This window comes from Chiloscyllium punctatum, chromosome 15 (assembly GCF_047496795.1).
Source record: "Chiloscyllium punctatum isolate Juve2018m chromosome 15, sChiPun1.3, whole genome shotgun sequence".
Taxonomy (NCBI): domain Eukaryota; kingdom Metazoa; phylum Chordata; class Chondrichthyes; order Orectolobiformes; family Hemiscylliidae; genus Chiloscyllium; species Chiloscyllium punctatum.
The window spans coordinates 81,520,255-81,535,441 of record NC_092753.1 but is presented as its reverse complement, the minus strand read 5'-3'; the positions used below and the strand labels follow the sequence as shown (position 1 = coordinate 81,535,441).

Below are 15,187 nucleotides of genomic sequence, written 5' to 3'. Positions count from 1 at the left end.
CGCACGCACACACACACATTCTCGCACGCACACTTAACACACTCTCTCCCGCACGCACACATACTCTCTCTTCCTCACATGCACATACAGACACATGCACATATAAATCTATGGGGTGAATTTGCATTTGCAATGCATTCTATCTTGTTCACAAAGCACACAATCTGTAGGCAGTCAGTTCATGTGACATTTCATAAATTTGTACTTTGGAAATAGAACCTGTCTGACTCAAGGTTGGAATAAAGACATATTCTAGGCTTACCCCTTTAATGCATTGTCTGAGCTGGCATGTCCCTTCCTTTTTAATATAAAATCTTAATTTATCTTGGGAATGTGACTTGAAAGAAGTTCTGGGATTTACATATTAATGAATCGAAACCTGCAACCCATTCTAAGTGATTAGAACTTAATAGCAATCTAGGTTTGTTCAATACATCACATCTGTTGTATGGCACTTTGATCTTTTACTATAAATTCTGTGTCTTATGATCCTATCCCTGATGAAGGAACAGTGCTCTGAAAATTTGTATTTCCAAATGAACCGTAGGGGGGGGGGGGGGGGGGGGGGGGGGGGGGGGGGGGGGGGGGGGGGGGGGGGGGGGGGGGGGGGGGGGGGGGGGGGGGAGGTGGCTTTGTTAGTCAAGACAGTATAATGGTTTGCTGAAAGAACTTTTGACAAGGACTCATCTACTGAGGTGGTATGGGCTGAGGTTAGAAACAGGACAGGAGAGAACACACTGCTGAGAGATTTTTATGGGCCTCCGCAAAGTTCCAGGGATAGACAATAAACAATAGACAATAGACAATAGATGCAGGAGTAGGCCATTCAGCCCTTCGAGCCTGCACCACTGTCCAATATGATCATGGCTGATCATTCCCAATCAGTATCCTGTTCCAGCCTTATCTCCATAACCCTTGACTCCACTATCTTTAAGAGCTCTATCCAATTCTTTCTTAAATGAATCCAGAGACTGGGCCTCCACTGCCCTCTGGGTCAGAGCATTCCACACAGCCACCACTCTCTGGGTGAAGTAGTTTCTCCTCATCTCTGTCCTAAATGGTCTACCCCGTATTTTTAAGTTGTGTCCTCTGGTTCGGCACTCCCCCATCAGCGGAAATATGTTTCCTCCTGCCAGACTGTCCAATCCTTTCATAATCCTATACGTTTCAATCAGATCCCCTCTCAGTCTTCTAAACTCAAGGGTATACAAGCCCAGTCGCTTCAGTCTTTCCGTGTAAGGCAATCCTGCCATTCCAGAAATTGACCTTGTGAACCTATGCTGCACTCCCTCAATAGCCAGAATGTCTTTCCTCAAATTTGGAGACCAGAACTGTACACAGTACTCCAGGTGTGGTCTCACCAGGGCCCTGTACAGCTGCAGAAGCACCTCTTTGCTTCTATACTCAATTCCTCTTGTTTTGAAGGCCAGCATGCTATTAGCCTTCTTCACGAACTGCTGTACCTGCATGCTTGCCTTCATTGACTGGTGGACAAGAACACCCAGATCTCTCTGAACAGCCCCTTTACCTAATTTGATACCATTGAGGTAGTAATCTGCCTTCCTGTTCTTGCCACCAAAGTGGATAACCAGACATTTATCCACATTAAACTGCATCTGCCATGCATCTGCCCACTCACCTAACTTGTCCAGGTCACCCTGTAATCTCCTAACATCCTCATCACATTTCACCCTACCACCCAGCTTTGTATCATCAGCAAATTTGCTAATGTTATTGCTGATACCATCTTCTATATCATTTACATATATTGTAAAAAGCTGCGGTCCCAGGAAGGATGTGAAGGAAAGGATTGGCAAAACGATTCTGGGTACGAGTGAAAGAAACAGGGTGGTCATTCTGGGGGACTTTAACTTCCCTAACATTGACTAGAAATGCCATAATTCTAGAACATCGGATGGATCATAGAACATCGGATGGATCAGTTTTTGTCCAATATGTGCAGGAGGGTTTCCTGACAGTATATTGAAGGGCCGACAAGAGGGGAGGCCACACTGGTACTTGGTAATAGACCAGGCCAGGTGTATGATTTAATGGTAGACAGTGACTGTAATTTGGTTACTTTTAGTTTAGCGATGGAAAGAGATAGGTACATGCCACAGGGGAAGGGCAATTATAATGCGATTTGGCAAGACTTAGGAGACAAAGAATGGCAGCAAAATGCAAGGGATGAGGACAATCTAAATGTGGAGCTGGTTTAAGGAACAGATATTGCGTGACCTTGATAGGTACATCCCTGTCAGGCAGGGAGGAAGTGATAAGGTAAGGGAACAGAGGTTTACCAAAGAAATTGTATCTCTTGTTAAGCAGAAGAAGGAGGCTTATGTGACATTGAGACGAGATGGTTCAGATGAGGTGATGGAGAGTTACAGATCAGCTAGGAAGGATTTAAAGAGACAGTTAAGAAGAGCAAAGAGAGGACATGAGCAGTCTTTAGCAAATAGAATAAAGGAGAACCCTGAAGCTTTCTATAGGTATGTGAGGAATAAAAGGATGACTAGGGTGGGAATAGGGCCAGTCAAAGGCAGGAGTGGGAATTTGTGTGTGGACCTTGTGGAGATCAGAGAGGTTCTAAATGAATACTTCCCATCTGTTTTCACTTAGAAAAATGAGAACATTGTAGAAGAGAAGACTGAGATATGGGCTGTTAGACTAGAAAGGATTGAGGTTAGTAAGGAGGAGATGTTATCAATTCTAGAAGGTGTGAGAGTAGATAGATCCCCTGGGCTGGATGGGATTTATCGGAGGACTCTCTGGGAAGCTAGGGAGGAGGTGGTGGAGCCTTTGGCCTTGATCTTTTGAGTCAATATTGTCTACAGGTTTGTAGCAGAGGACTGGAGGATTGCAAATGTTGTGCCCTTGTTCAAGAAGGGCAGTAGAAATGATCCAGGTAATTATAGATCAGTGAGTGTTACTTCTGTTGTAGGAAAAGTTTTGGAAAGGATTATAAGAGATAGGATTTATAATCTATCAAGCAACAATTTGATTGGAGATAGTCAAAATGGTTTCGTCAAGGGCAGGTCATGTGTCACAAACCTCATTGAGTTTTTTGAGAAGCTGAACAAGCATGTGGATGAGGGTAGGGCAGTTGATGTGGTATATATGGACTTCAATAAAGCCTTTGATAAGGTTCCACATGGTAGGCTGTTGGAGAAAATGCAGAGGCATGGGATTGAGGGTGATTTAGCCGTTTGAATTAGAAACTGACTTTCTGAAAGAAGGCAGCGAGTAGTGGTTGATGGAAAATATTCAGCCTGGAGTACGGATCCTAATGGGACCACTGCTGTTTGTCATTTTTATAAATGACTTGGACGCAGGCATTGGTGGATGGATTAGTAAATTTGCAGGCGACACTAAAGTCGGTGGAGTAGTGGACAATTTGGAAGAATGTTGCAGGTTGCAGGGGACTTGGATAAACTGCAGAATTTGGCTAAGAGGTGGCAAATGGAGGTCAATGCAGCTAAATGTGAGCTGATGCACTTTGGGAAGAATAACAGGAAGGCAGAGTACTGGGTCAATGGAAAGATTCTTGGTAGTGTGGATGTGCAGAGGGATCTTGGAGTCCGTGTCCATAGATCCCTGAAAGTTGCCACCCAGGTGGATAGTGCTGTTAAGAAGGCATACAGTGACTTGTCAAGATGGCAATGATTCTGTAGAACTGCTGTGGATAGCTCTGCCTAACAGCCAAGACATACCGGTGTTTTTTACCATTCCTGGCCAACTTATGTGGTGGAATTATTAGTTTAAAACCTTACCAAGCAAACAGCAGCAGGGACGACACTCCCCTGCAGCACCAGGCATACCAGAGATGGCAGCAGCCTCTCCTGAACCCCCCAAGGACCTGACAGACTCTCAGGAATTGGCTGCAGCGATGAAGAGACTTACCTTGAATGTTGCGGCTGCGATTGGGGAGATCCGTGGGGAGATTCGTGCTCAGGTCCAACCTATCATATCCACGCTGCAGAAGCATGAGCAGGAGATCCAGGGCCTCGGGAGAGGCTGGAGGAGGTGGAAGGTCGAACTAAGGCCTCAGAAGCTGCGATGGAGTCCTCATCCAGTCGGATCCAGGTGCTGGAGCGAGAGGTGCGGGCCTTGCGAAACCATATCGACCAACTCGAAAATCAAGGTTGGAGGATAAATCTTCAAATTCTCGGGCTCCCCGAGGGTGAGGAAGGTGAGCAGCCAGTCAGCTTCTTTGAAAACTGGCTGCCGAAGTTTTTGGGCCTTCACATGGAGTCCAGCAGGCTGCAGATTGAAAGGGTGTATGGGGTTATAGTGCACAGGTCAGGGCCGGTGCAGCGCTCCTGCTCAGTCCTAGTGCACTTCCATTCATATAAGGACAAGCAAAAAGTCATAGAAGCTTCCAGATCCCTGGGAAAAGATCCGCAGGCACTGCTGTACAAGGGGTCAAAAATCATGTTTTTCCACGATTTTTCAGCAACTGTAATTTGAAAGAGGAAGTCCTTTGATGAAGTTAAAAAGAGGCTGAGGAACCTTGGCATCCAGTATTCCATGAGATACCCCGCAGTGCTTTGTTTCAGCCACGAGGACTCTGTTTATACATTTGACTCGGCGGATAAGGCGAAAAACTTTGTGGACACTTTAAAATAGACGGATTGGCCCGAAGAATATGGTTAATGTTTGTTCTCTTTTCTATCTTTCCCTATGTTTTCCCTTCCTTTTTTTTATTCCATTCTTTCTCCTAATAATTTCCTTTTTGGAAAGGAGGGAAAAGACTTTGGAATAAGTTGTTCCTTTCTTTTTTAAATAACTGGATTTTCTGATGGGAAATTTTGTGGATGTTCCTTGTTGTCTCTCCCCCTTTTTTTTGTTTGTTCTGCTTCTCTTTTAGTCACAAGTTGGGGTGACATGAAGCCAGGGATGGGTGGAGTGCTCATCCTGACTTGGTCTTTTTTTCAGTTGATTTAAGGATCATCTCCTTGTTTTTTTTTTCTGGCCTAAGGCTGGGGCAGAGTCCAGGTTTGAAGGAGCTGTGAGGGACGGGATAGGTAGGGTGAGTGCCCCCTATGGACAGGGGGAAGAGTCTTCCATTCAAAGTTCTATAGTTGGTTTTCTTTGTGGTTTTTTGGTAGTAATAGTTGTTTATAGTTATGACAGAGTAGTTTTTGTATATATAGTTTATCGATTCTATGAGTCTTTATTTACTTATGCTTGGCGCTTTATAAGTTGGGTTCTCCCTCCGAGGGGTTCAAGGGTGTCTGAAAGGGGATATGGCTAAGTGTCTTATTAAATGGTGCACCTGGAACATTAAAGGAAGTAATTCTCCTGTTAAAAGAAAAAACATGCTTTATAGCCTTAAGAGGGAAAGGGTTGATATTGCTTTGTTGCAGAAAACCCATCTCGATGATGGGGAACACCTGAAGTTACAACAGTGGTTGGGGAGGGGGGGGGGGGTGGTGGTGGTGGTGGTGGTATAACCAGGTATTCTTTTCATTCTTTACTACTAAAAGTAGGGGTGTGGCAGCACTTATCCAGAAAAATCTTCCGTTCATATTATTAGAGCAGGTGAAGGATGAGCAGGGACAGTTTGTGATACTAATGCCCTGATACACGGGGAGGAAAATGGCATTTTAAACGTCCACTGTCCTCCGGCGCATCCCCTCAAATTTTTGATTAGTGCTTTCTTTAAGTTGAGGGCTTTTGGAACACGGCACATTATTATAGGGGGGGAATTTTAATTGTCTTTTGGATCCAACAGTGGACAGGATGCCTTGTGGGCCCTCAACTATTTCTTTGCAGGCCAAGCAGGTGGTTGACTTATGTGAGGAGTTGGGGCTGGTGGATATGTGGAGATGTCTTCACCCTACTGGCAGGGACTTCACCTTTTATTCAAACCCACATAAATGTCACATGAGGATTGATCTCTTTCTGGCTCCCTCGGCCCTTCTGGATTCGATTATGGGTTATAAAATTGTGAATATAGCTATCTCTGATCACGCGGCAGTATATTTGGAGGTTAAGGCCAAGAGTGAAGGGCTAAGTTTGTGGCACTGGCATTTGGACCCTTTTCTCCTGAAGGATTCCAAATTTGTGGAATACTTCTTGAAGGAGTTTCAGGAATTCTTGACTATCAACTCAGGCACGACTAGTAGTCTGTCCATGCTGTGGGAGACTGCTCAGGCCTTTGCGAGGGGATTAGCTATTTCCTATTTGGCTAGCCTGAAACGATCGAAGGAGGAACAGCAGCATCTAGTTCTTTTTAGATAGATTCTTTTTTAGATTACTTACAGTGTGGAAACAGGCCCTTCGGCCCAAAAAGTCCACACTGACCCTCAAAAGAGCAACCTACTCATACCCATTCCCCTACATTTACCGCTTCACGTAACACGATGGGCAATTCACCTAACCTGCACATTTTTTGGACTGTAGGAGGAAACCGGAGCGCCTGGAGACACGGGGAGAATGTGCAAACTCCACACAGACAGTTGCCTGAAGCAGGAATTGAATCCGGGTCTCTGGCGCTGTGAGGCAGCAGTGCTAACCACTGTGCCACCATGCCGTCCATGAGACGGGGTTGAAAGCAGTGAAGGCAGCACATTTTACGTGGCCTTCGGTGACTAAGCTACAACAGATCACAGCCCTTTGGGCTGCTTTGAATTCAATACTGACATAAAACGCAAAGAAAGAACTTGCATTTGCTAGACAGAGGCTTTTGAATATGGGGATAGGCCAGGGAAGTATTTAGCGTACCTGACTAGGAAAAAGCGTGCTCCCCAATCCATTACTGCAATCAGAGACAGCACCGAAGTCCTTACATACGATGCTAAAAAGATTAATCAGGCTTTTTAGAGCTTTTACTCTGAATTGTATCCGTCTGAAGGTTGCAAAGACAGGAGGGCTAAAATGGAGACCTTTTTTAAGAACCTGGACCTCCCAAGAGTAACCATGGAACAGGCCTCTCTCCTTAATGCCCCCTTGACAGTTCAGGATATATAGGAGGCAGCTAGGCAACTTCATAGTGGGAAAGCGCCTGGTCCTGATGGTCTTCCGGGTGAGTTTTATAAGGAGTTTATAGGGATTCTGTCAGGGCCGATGTTGGAGATGTACAATCACTCCTATATGCATGAATGCCTACCACCAACTTTGACAGAAGCTAACATTTCCTTAATTCTTAAGAAGGGGAAGGTTCCTGAGGATTGTGCCTCATATAGGTCCATCTCTCTGTCAAATTTAGATTTCAAAATTCTGTCCAAAATCCTGGCGTTGAGATTGGAAAGGGAGTTGCCTCATATTATTAAAGAGGACCAGACAGGCTTTATAAAGGGCCGTAAGTCCTCTAATAATACTAGAAGGTTGCTAAATGTGGTCCAAGTTTGTCAGTTTGTCGATTCAGGGGTTGGTGATTTCCTTAGATGCAGAGAAAGCATTTGACCAGGTGGAATGGCCGTATCTTTTTTATGTCATAGAACAGTTTGGGTTGGGTGGAGTCTTTGCTAGGTGGGTGGAGGTTTTATATCACCACCCTCTGGCCGCGGTTATCACCAATGGGGTGAAGTCTGGGAATTTTAGGATTGGTAGGGGTAGTCGGCAAGGCTGCCCCCTCTCACCATTGTTGTTTAGTTGGTGATAGAGCCGCTGGCAGAGGCCATTTGTCAGAACATCCACATAACCGCTCTGGAAGTGTGATTGAGGGCACACAAGATTACATTGTAATGTGATGATGTCCTTCTGTTTTTCTCGAACATGATGACCTCTGTACCCCATTTGATACAATGTATCAATTCATTTGGGGCTGTTTCAAGATATCAGACGAACTTTGCAAAATCGGAGGCTATGCATTTGGGGAACCTTAAGGATTTGCCAGAAGTTGAAGGTGGCTCTAAGTTTCTTTTAAGTGATCACGGGCTGGGTTCCGGTATCTAGGCATTTTTATTACCCCCAAGTTTGATTGTTATTTCGGGCTAACTTTGCTCACTTGCTCAACAATATTAGGCGAGATCTCCAGAGATGGGAGGCTCTTCCAATTTCATGGCTGGCCGAATATCTCTCATTAAGATGAATGTTCTTCCTCGTTTGCTTTATCCCATGCGTATGCTCCCTATAATGTTTCCCAGGTCAATGCTGCGGAAGCGTATGGGGTGGTTTGGTTCCTTTGTCTGGCATCTGGTACCATGGGCAGCCCCTCATCAAACTTACTAAATTACAGTTGCCTCAAGGAGGGGGAGGAGTTGATTTCCCAGACATCAGAAGGTATCAATTGATTTCCCTGCTGTCCTTTGTCTGTGATTGGGTAGGTAACAACCCAAACTCAGTATGGCTGGATATTGTGGCCTCCCAAGCAAAGTGCCCTCTTATTAACCTGTTGTTCATGGATAAGATGAGAACAGTTATGGACCACTGCCGGAACCCCATTGTCATTAGTACAGTCAGGGCTTGGAGGGCGATGCGTCAGGATGAGGGTTGTTTATCTAAGACTTCGCCACTTACGCCTATAGTTGGCATGCCAGGGTTCTGACCAGGGATGATGGACTCAGGGTTCAAACTATGGGCAGCGAGAGGAGTTTCTAGTTTGGGAGACTTGTTTGAGGGGAGGTTATGATGTCTTTTGAGCAACTGAGCCACGAATACGGGTTGCCCAGCAGAGACTTTTTCCATTTTTTTTCAGGTAAAGGATTTCATCCAGAAGAAGAGTGCACTTCTCACTAAACTCTATAAACCTGATACAGAGAGGTTGTTGCTACGTTCCACAAGCACCCTTTCAGTTAGTGCCCTCTATTGCCTGGGTGGCAGGGCCTGGCAGGATATTAACCGGTTATGTGAGGTCTGGGAGCAAGACCTAGGAGTGGAGATCTCTTCTGAAACATGGGAGAACATCTGTGAGAATACTCGAAAGGTCTCAATCTGTAATAGGACATGTGCTATACAGTTAAATGTTCTGCACAGGGCTCATCTGGCACCAGACCGCCTGGTAAAGTTTAAAAAAGGGGCATCTTCAGTGTGCCCCAAATGTAAAATAAGTGTAGGTACTCTTACCCATTGCTTCTGGACATGTCACAGGCTCCATGTTTATTGGAGCGCCATGGCAAGAGAGATAGGGAGGGTATTGAGGACTGAAGTCAAAGTAGAACCAATATCTCTCCTCTTAGGTCTACTGAATTTACCATCTTTAGACGGAAGAAACTATTTAATATTCTTGCATACTGTGCAGGGAAGAATATTCTGATGGATCGGGTGTCTGAGAACCCGTCAGGCTTGCTGGGATGGCAGAAATTAATTATGGAGCACATTCCCTTGGACATTTTTACAAACATGGTGCACCACAAAACAGACCATTTTTATAAGACACGGCAGCCCTACTTGAGTTATTTGGAAACCGATTTGTCAGTTATCTTAACTAGGGAATTTGTTTGATCAGGTAAAAGCAATGACTGCAGTTGCTGGAAACCAGAGTCTAGATTAGAGTGGTACTGGAAAAGCATAGTAGTTCAGGCAGCATCCGAGGAGCAGTAAAATCGACGTTTCGGACAAAAGCCCTTCATCAGGAATACAGGCAGAGAGCCTGAAGGGTGGAGAGATAAATGAGAGGAGGGTGGGGGTGGGGAGAAAGTAGCATAGAGTATAATAGGTGAGTGGGGGAGGAGGTGGAGTGGATAGGTGGAAAAGAAGATAGGCAGGTAGGACAGGCCATGGGGACAGTGCTGAGGTGGAAGTTTGGAACTGGTGTGAGGTGGGGGAAGGGGAAATGAGGAAACTGTTGAAGTCCACATTGATGCCCTGGGGTTGAAGTGTTCTGAGGCGGAAGATGAGGCATTCTTCCTCCAGGCGTCTGGTGATGAGGGAGCAGCGGTGAAGGAGGCCCAGGACCTCCATGTCCTCGGCAGAGTGGGAGGGGGAGTTGAAATGTTGGGCCACAGGGCGGTGTGGTTGATTGGTGCGTGTGTCCCAGAGATGTTCCCTAAAGCCCTCGAGAACACCTCTTCCTACCGCCCCCTCGACCATGACCCCACCCCCCCATCACCAAACCATCATCTCCCAGACCATACAGAACCTCATCACCTCAGGGGATCCCCCACCCACAGCTTCCAACCTCATAGTCTGGGAACCCTGCATGCCCGGTTCCACCTCCCTCCCAAGATCCACAAGCCTGACCACCCTGGCCGACCCATTGCCTCAGCATGCTCCTGCCCCACTGAACTCATTTCTACCTACCTTGATGTCCTATGCCTCCTAGTCCAGGAACTCCCCACATCCATTCGAGACATCACCCATGCCCTCCACCTCCTCCAAGACTTCTGTTTCCCCAGCCCCCCAACGCATCATCTTCACCATGGATATCCAATCCCTCTACACCTCCATCCGCCATGACCAGGGCCTCCAAGGCCTCCGTTTCTTCCACTCCCGATGTCCCCAACAGTACCCTTCCACCGACATTCATCTGGCCAAACTGGTCCTCACCCTTAACAATTTCTCCTTCGAATCCTCCCACTTCCTCCAGACAAAAAGGGTTGCCATGGGCACCCATTTGAGCCCAAGCTATGCCTGTCTCTTTGTTGGCTACGTAGAACAGTTAATCTTCCATAATTACACCGGCACCACTTCCCACCTCTTCCTCTGCTAGATTGATGACTGCATTGGTGCCACCTCATGCTCCCACGAGGAGGTTGAGCAATTCATCAACTTCACCAACACATTCTACCCTGACCTTAAATTTACCTGGACCATCTCTGACACCTCTCTCCCCTTCCTGGACCTCTCCATCTCCGTTAATGACGACCGACTTGACACCGACATTTTTTACAAACCCACCGACTCCCACAGCTACCTGAATTACACCTCTTCCCACCCTACCTCCTGCAAAAATGCCATCCCATATTCCCAATTCCTCCACCTCCGCCATATCTGCTCCCAGAAGGACCAGTTCCACTACAGAACACACCAGATGACCTCCTTCTTTAGAGACTGCAATTTCCCTTCCCATGTGGTTAAAGATGCCCTCCAATGCATCTCGTCCACATCCTGCACCTCCGCCCTCAGACCCCCATCCCTCCAACCATAACAAGGACAGAACGCCCCTAGTGCTCACCTTCCACCCTACCAACCTTCGCATAAAGGCATCGACACAGGAATTCTTGGACATCATCAGAAATATACACATAGACAAAGAAGAAACTATGGTCTCATTTGATGTAACGGCACTGTTTACCTCCATTGACAAAACCCTAGCCAAAGAAACAATAGCCAACCTGCTGGACAGACATAACAGACAACAGGACGTTGAACCGATCAACAAAGATGGCATACTTACATACTACTGGACTTGTGCCTCACAACACACTTCGCATTCAACAACCAAATATACGAACAAATCAACGGAACACCCATGGGCTCACCGATCTCTGGACTCATAGCAGAAGTAGTAATGCAAAGGTTAGAACAAACAGTCTTACCACAAATTCAACCCAAACTCTGGGTCAGATACATGGATGACACCTTTGTAATAATTAAAAACACAGAAATAGAGAACAGACACCATATCATCAACGCCACACTCACAGGAATCCGATTCACTAGAGAGGAAGAAAAGGACAACCAACTCCCATTCCTAGACGTGATGGTACAGAGAACACGGAACGGAGAATTCACCACAAAGATTTACAGGAAAGCCACACACACAGACCAAGTCCTAAACTATGCAAGCAACCACCCCAACACATACAAATGAAGTTGCTTCAGGCCACTATTCAAAAGGGCCACAACACACTGCAGCACACCTGAACTACAAAAAGAGGAAGAGGAACACCTATACAAGGTATTTGCCAAAAACGGATACCCTCGCAATTTTATCAACAGATGCCTAAGGGAGGGACAACGGAACGAGGACATGCCGCAACCCAAAGGACTAGCCACACTACCATACATCAGGAGCATTTCTGAACTGACAGCCAGACTACTGCGACCACTAGGACTCATAACAGCACACAAACCAACAGCCACGCTCAGACAACAACTCAGCAGAACGAAGGACCCGATACCCAACATGAGCAAAACTAATGTAGTGTACAAAATCCCATGCAAGGACTGCACAAAACACTACATCGGACAAACAGGAAGACAGTTAATGATCCGTATACACGAACACCAACTAGCCACGAAACGACACGACCAGCTATCCTTAGTAGCCACACACACAGACGACAAGCAACATGAATTCGACTGGGACAACACTACCATTATAGGGCAAGCCAAACAGAGAACAGCCAGGGAATTCCTAGAGGCATGGCACTCATCCACAGACTCTATCAACAAAACACATCGACCTGGACCCAATATACCGGCCACTACAGTGGACAGCTTGAACTGACAACTGGAAGCGGCAGAGACAGGCCACTATAAATGCCAGAGGAAACAGCACAGAAGCGCTTCACAGGAGGCTCCCAAGCACTGAGGATGTCACCTAGACAGGGGACGAAACGTTTGCAAGACAAATTCCCAGCTCGGCGAACAGAACCACAACAAGAACGCCTCATCTTCCGCCTCACAACACTTCAACCCCAGGGCATCAATGTGGACTTCAACAGTTTCCTCATTTCCCCTTCCCCCACCTCACCCCAGTTCCAAACTTCCAGCTCAGCACTGCCCCCATGACTTGTCCTCCCTGCCTATCTTCTTTTCCTCCTATCCACTCCACCCTCCCCCCGACCTATCACCTTCATCCCCTCCCCCACTCACCAATTATACTCTATGCTACTTTCTCCCCACCCCCACCCTCCTCTCATTTATCTCTCCACCCTTCAGGCTCTCTGCCTGTATCATTTGTTTAACCAGGATGGTTAGATTTGTCAAGCCCTGGGCCCTGCAGTGATTCTGGAAAAGCGCAGCAGGTCAGGCAGCATCCAAGGAACAGGAGAATCGACATTTCGGGCATAAGCCCTTCTTCAGGAATGAGGAAAGTGTGTCCAGCAGGCTAAGATAAAAGGTCGGGAGGAGGGACTTGGGGGAGGGGTGTTGGAAATGCGATTGGTGGAAGGAGGTCAAGGTGAGGGTGATAGGCCGGAGTGGGGTGGGGGCGGAGAGGTTAGGAAGGCAGTGCAGAGATCTCCAGCATCTGCAGTCCTCACTTTCTCCTGCAGTGATTCTCCTGAGTTAATGTGGGTATATATACAATGCTCTCGTTCCTCTGTTTGGGAGCTTTGTGCCAAGCATGGCTGTTTTGTATTTTTTTTTTGCTTTTCTTTTTTTGGTGTTGCTTTGAAGAGTGTTAGGGTTTGTTTTGTATTAGAAGGTAGGTTAATAGTTAGGAGACATTAGTTGTATTGTTTTTGTTTGTTTTCTTTGTTATTTATTGATTGTAATTTTTAATTATTTTTATATGTTTGTAAAGTTTTAAAAAAAATTTGCTAATAAATATATTTACAAAAAAAGAAGGCATACGGTCATTTAGGTTTCATTGGTAGAGGGATTGGATTCTGGAGCCATGATGTCATGCTCCAACTGTACAAAATGCTAATACTCTCTCATTTGGAATATTGTATACAGTTCTGGTCACTCCATTACAGGAAGAATGTAGAAGCATTGGAAAAGGTGCAGAGGAGATTTACTAGGATATTACCTGGTCAGGAGGGAAGGTCTTATGAGGAAAAGCTGAGGGATTTGGGTCTGTTCTCATTGGTAAGAAGGCTAAGAGGGGATTTAAAGAGACACATAAAATGATCAGAGGATTAGATAGGGTAGACAGTCAGAGTCTTTTTCCGAGGATAATGACGTCAGCTTGCATGAGGGGGGCATATCTGAAATCGAGGGATAATAGATTTAAGACAGATGTCAGAAGCAGGCTCTTTACTCAGAGCATGGTAATGGAGTGGAATGCCCTGTCTGCCAATGTAGTTAACTCAGCCACATTAGGGGCATTTAAACAGTCCTTGGATAAGCACATGGATGATGATGGGATAGTGTAGGGGGATGGGCTTAGATTAGTTCACAGGTCACGTAACATCGAGGGCCGAAGGGCCTGCTCTGCGCTGTATTGTTCTATGCGACCTATTGGATCTTAACCTAGTTTAACATGATTTTTAACTTTGAGCAGAATAGCTCAGCTTCCGCTAAATCCATGTGCTCCACGCTCGACCGACGCAGATCTGGAGATGGGCGGGGCTCAAACACGAAAGGGGCGTAATTTCATTTGGGGAACGCTCCAATAAGGAGCACGAGCGGCGAGGGTGGGGGGGTGGAGTCTTGTGGGAAGGCCAATAGAAAGCTAGGATATAGGAAGGGGCGGGCAGAGTGTGTGCAGTAACTTCCAATAGGGAGCCGGGTGTCGGGGTGGTGACCAATGGGAAACGGAAGGGGGCGGGGAAATATTGTAATTACCATGGGGAGCCGGATGTCAGGGCAGTAACCAATGGGAAGAATTGACCTTTACGGGCTGGAGAAGGGTGTAGCGGCAGTGACCAATAGGAAAAGGGAGGGGGTGGAGCTACTGTGGGTGAAGCGGAGCACCGTGTGAGCAGACGTTAGTCATGTTGCCGGTGTAGTCGCCATGTTGATAACTCTGTGCTATGTTTACCTGTGGATTCGCCTGCAGAAATGCTATGCAATGATCATCTTTCGGGCTGTACGGCGCTTCCACCGCATGTCCAGCCTTACGTTCACCGCGCTGCCCCCGGACAGCGAGAGCCGGCCTCACAGCCCTTCTGCAGTTCTCCAGGAAAACGTCTGTGTCCGTCTGGCTGATAGGGCTTTCCTCCTGGCTGAGCCCCAAAAGGTGATCCGCGCACACATCCTTAATCCGAGATTATCACACTTCAATTTTAACTTTATCTTGATTAATACAAACTGGACTTCTGTTTAGTTGTCTCTCACAATTCTTATGGTTCGTAATCTGATGGTGGATGTTTATACTAAACTCTTTTAATCTGTTAGAAACTTTTATAGTGCAGTAATAAATTCCATCGTTATTCCTTTAATCAAGAGTATTGCACAAGAAAGTAATTGCATGACATTATGAAAAAAAAACTTATTTTCGGACTCTGTAGTGCTCATTGCAATCGTTATGCCGAGTAAACGAGTGACAGTGTGATGCGCAAGTGTCGAATTTGACCAAAGACGATGACTTATAGTTTATGAACAGCTTGATTCTTGCTAACATCTCACAAATTCTTCGGATTTGTGTAAATGTGCTATATGCTGGCTTGCGGAATCAGTGTACTTT

The 15,187-nt window shown here is 46.2% G+C and overlaps 1 protein-coding gene across 2 annotated transcripts in view; it reads left to right on the top strand.

The window, feature by feature from the left end:
• Positions 1-14,459: 14,459 nt before the first annotated feature.
• The window catches only part of hlcs (holocarboxylase synthetase (biotin-(proprionyl-CoA-carboxylase (ATP-hydrolysing)) ligase)), a 163,685-nt gene continuing 162,957 nt past the window's right edge, over positions 14,460-15,187 (top strand). The window contains exon 1 of one of the 2 annotated variants that reach the window (XM_072585634.1): positions 14,460-14,740. In XM_072585634.1, coding sequence (XP_072441735.1) covers positions 14,516-14,740 — 225 coding nt within the window. In that variant the 5' untranslated portion in view covers positions 14,460-14,515. The remainder of the gene's footprint in view (positions 14,741-15,187) is intronic. The other variant, XM_072585635.1, reaches the window with a different exon arrangement.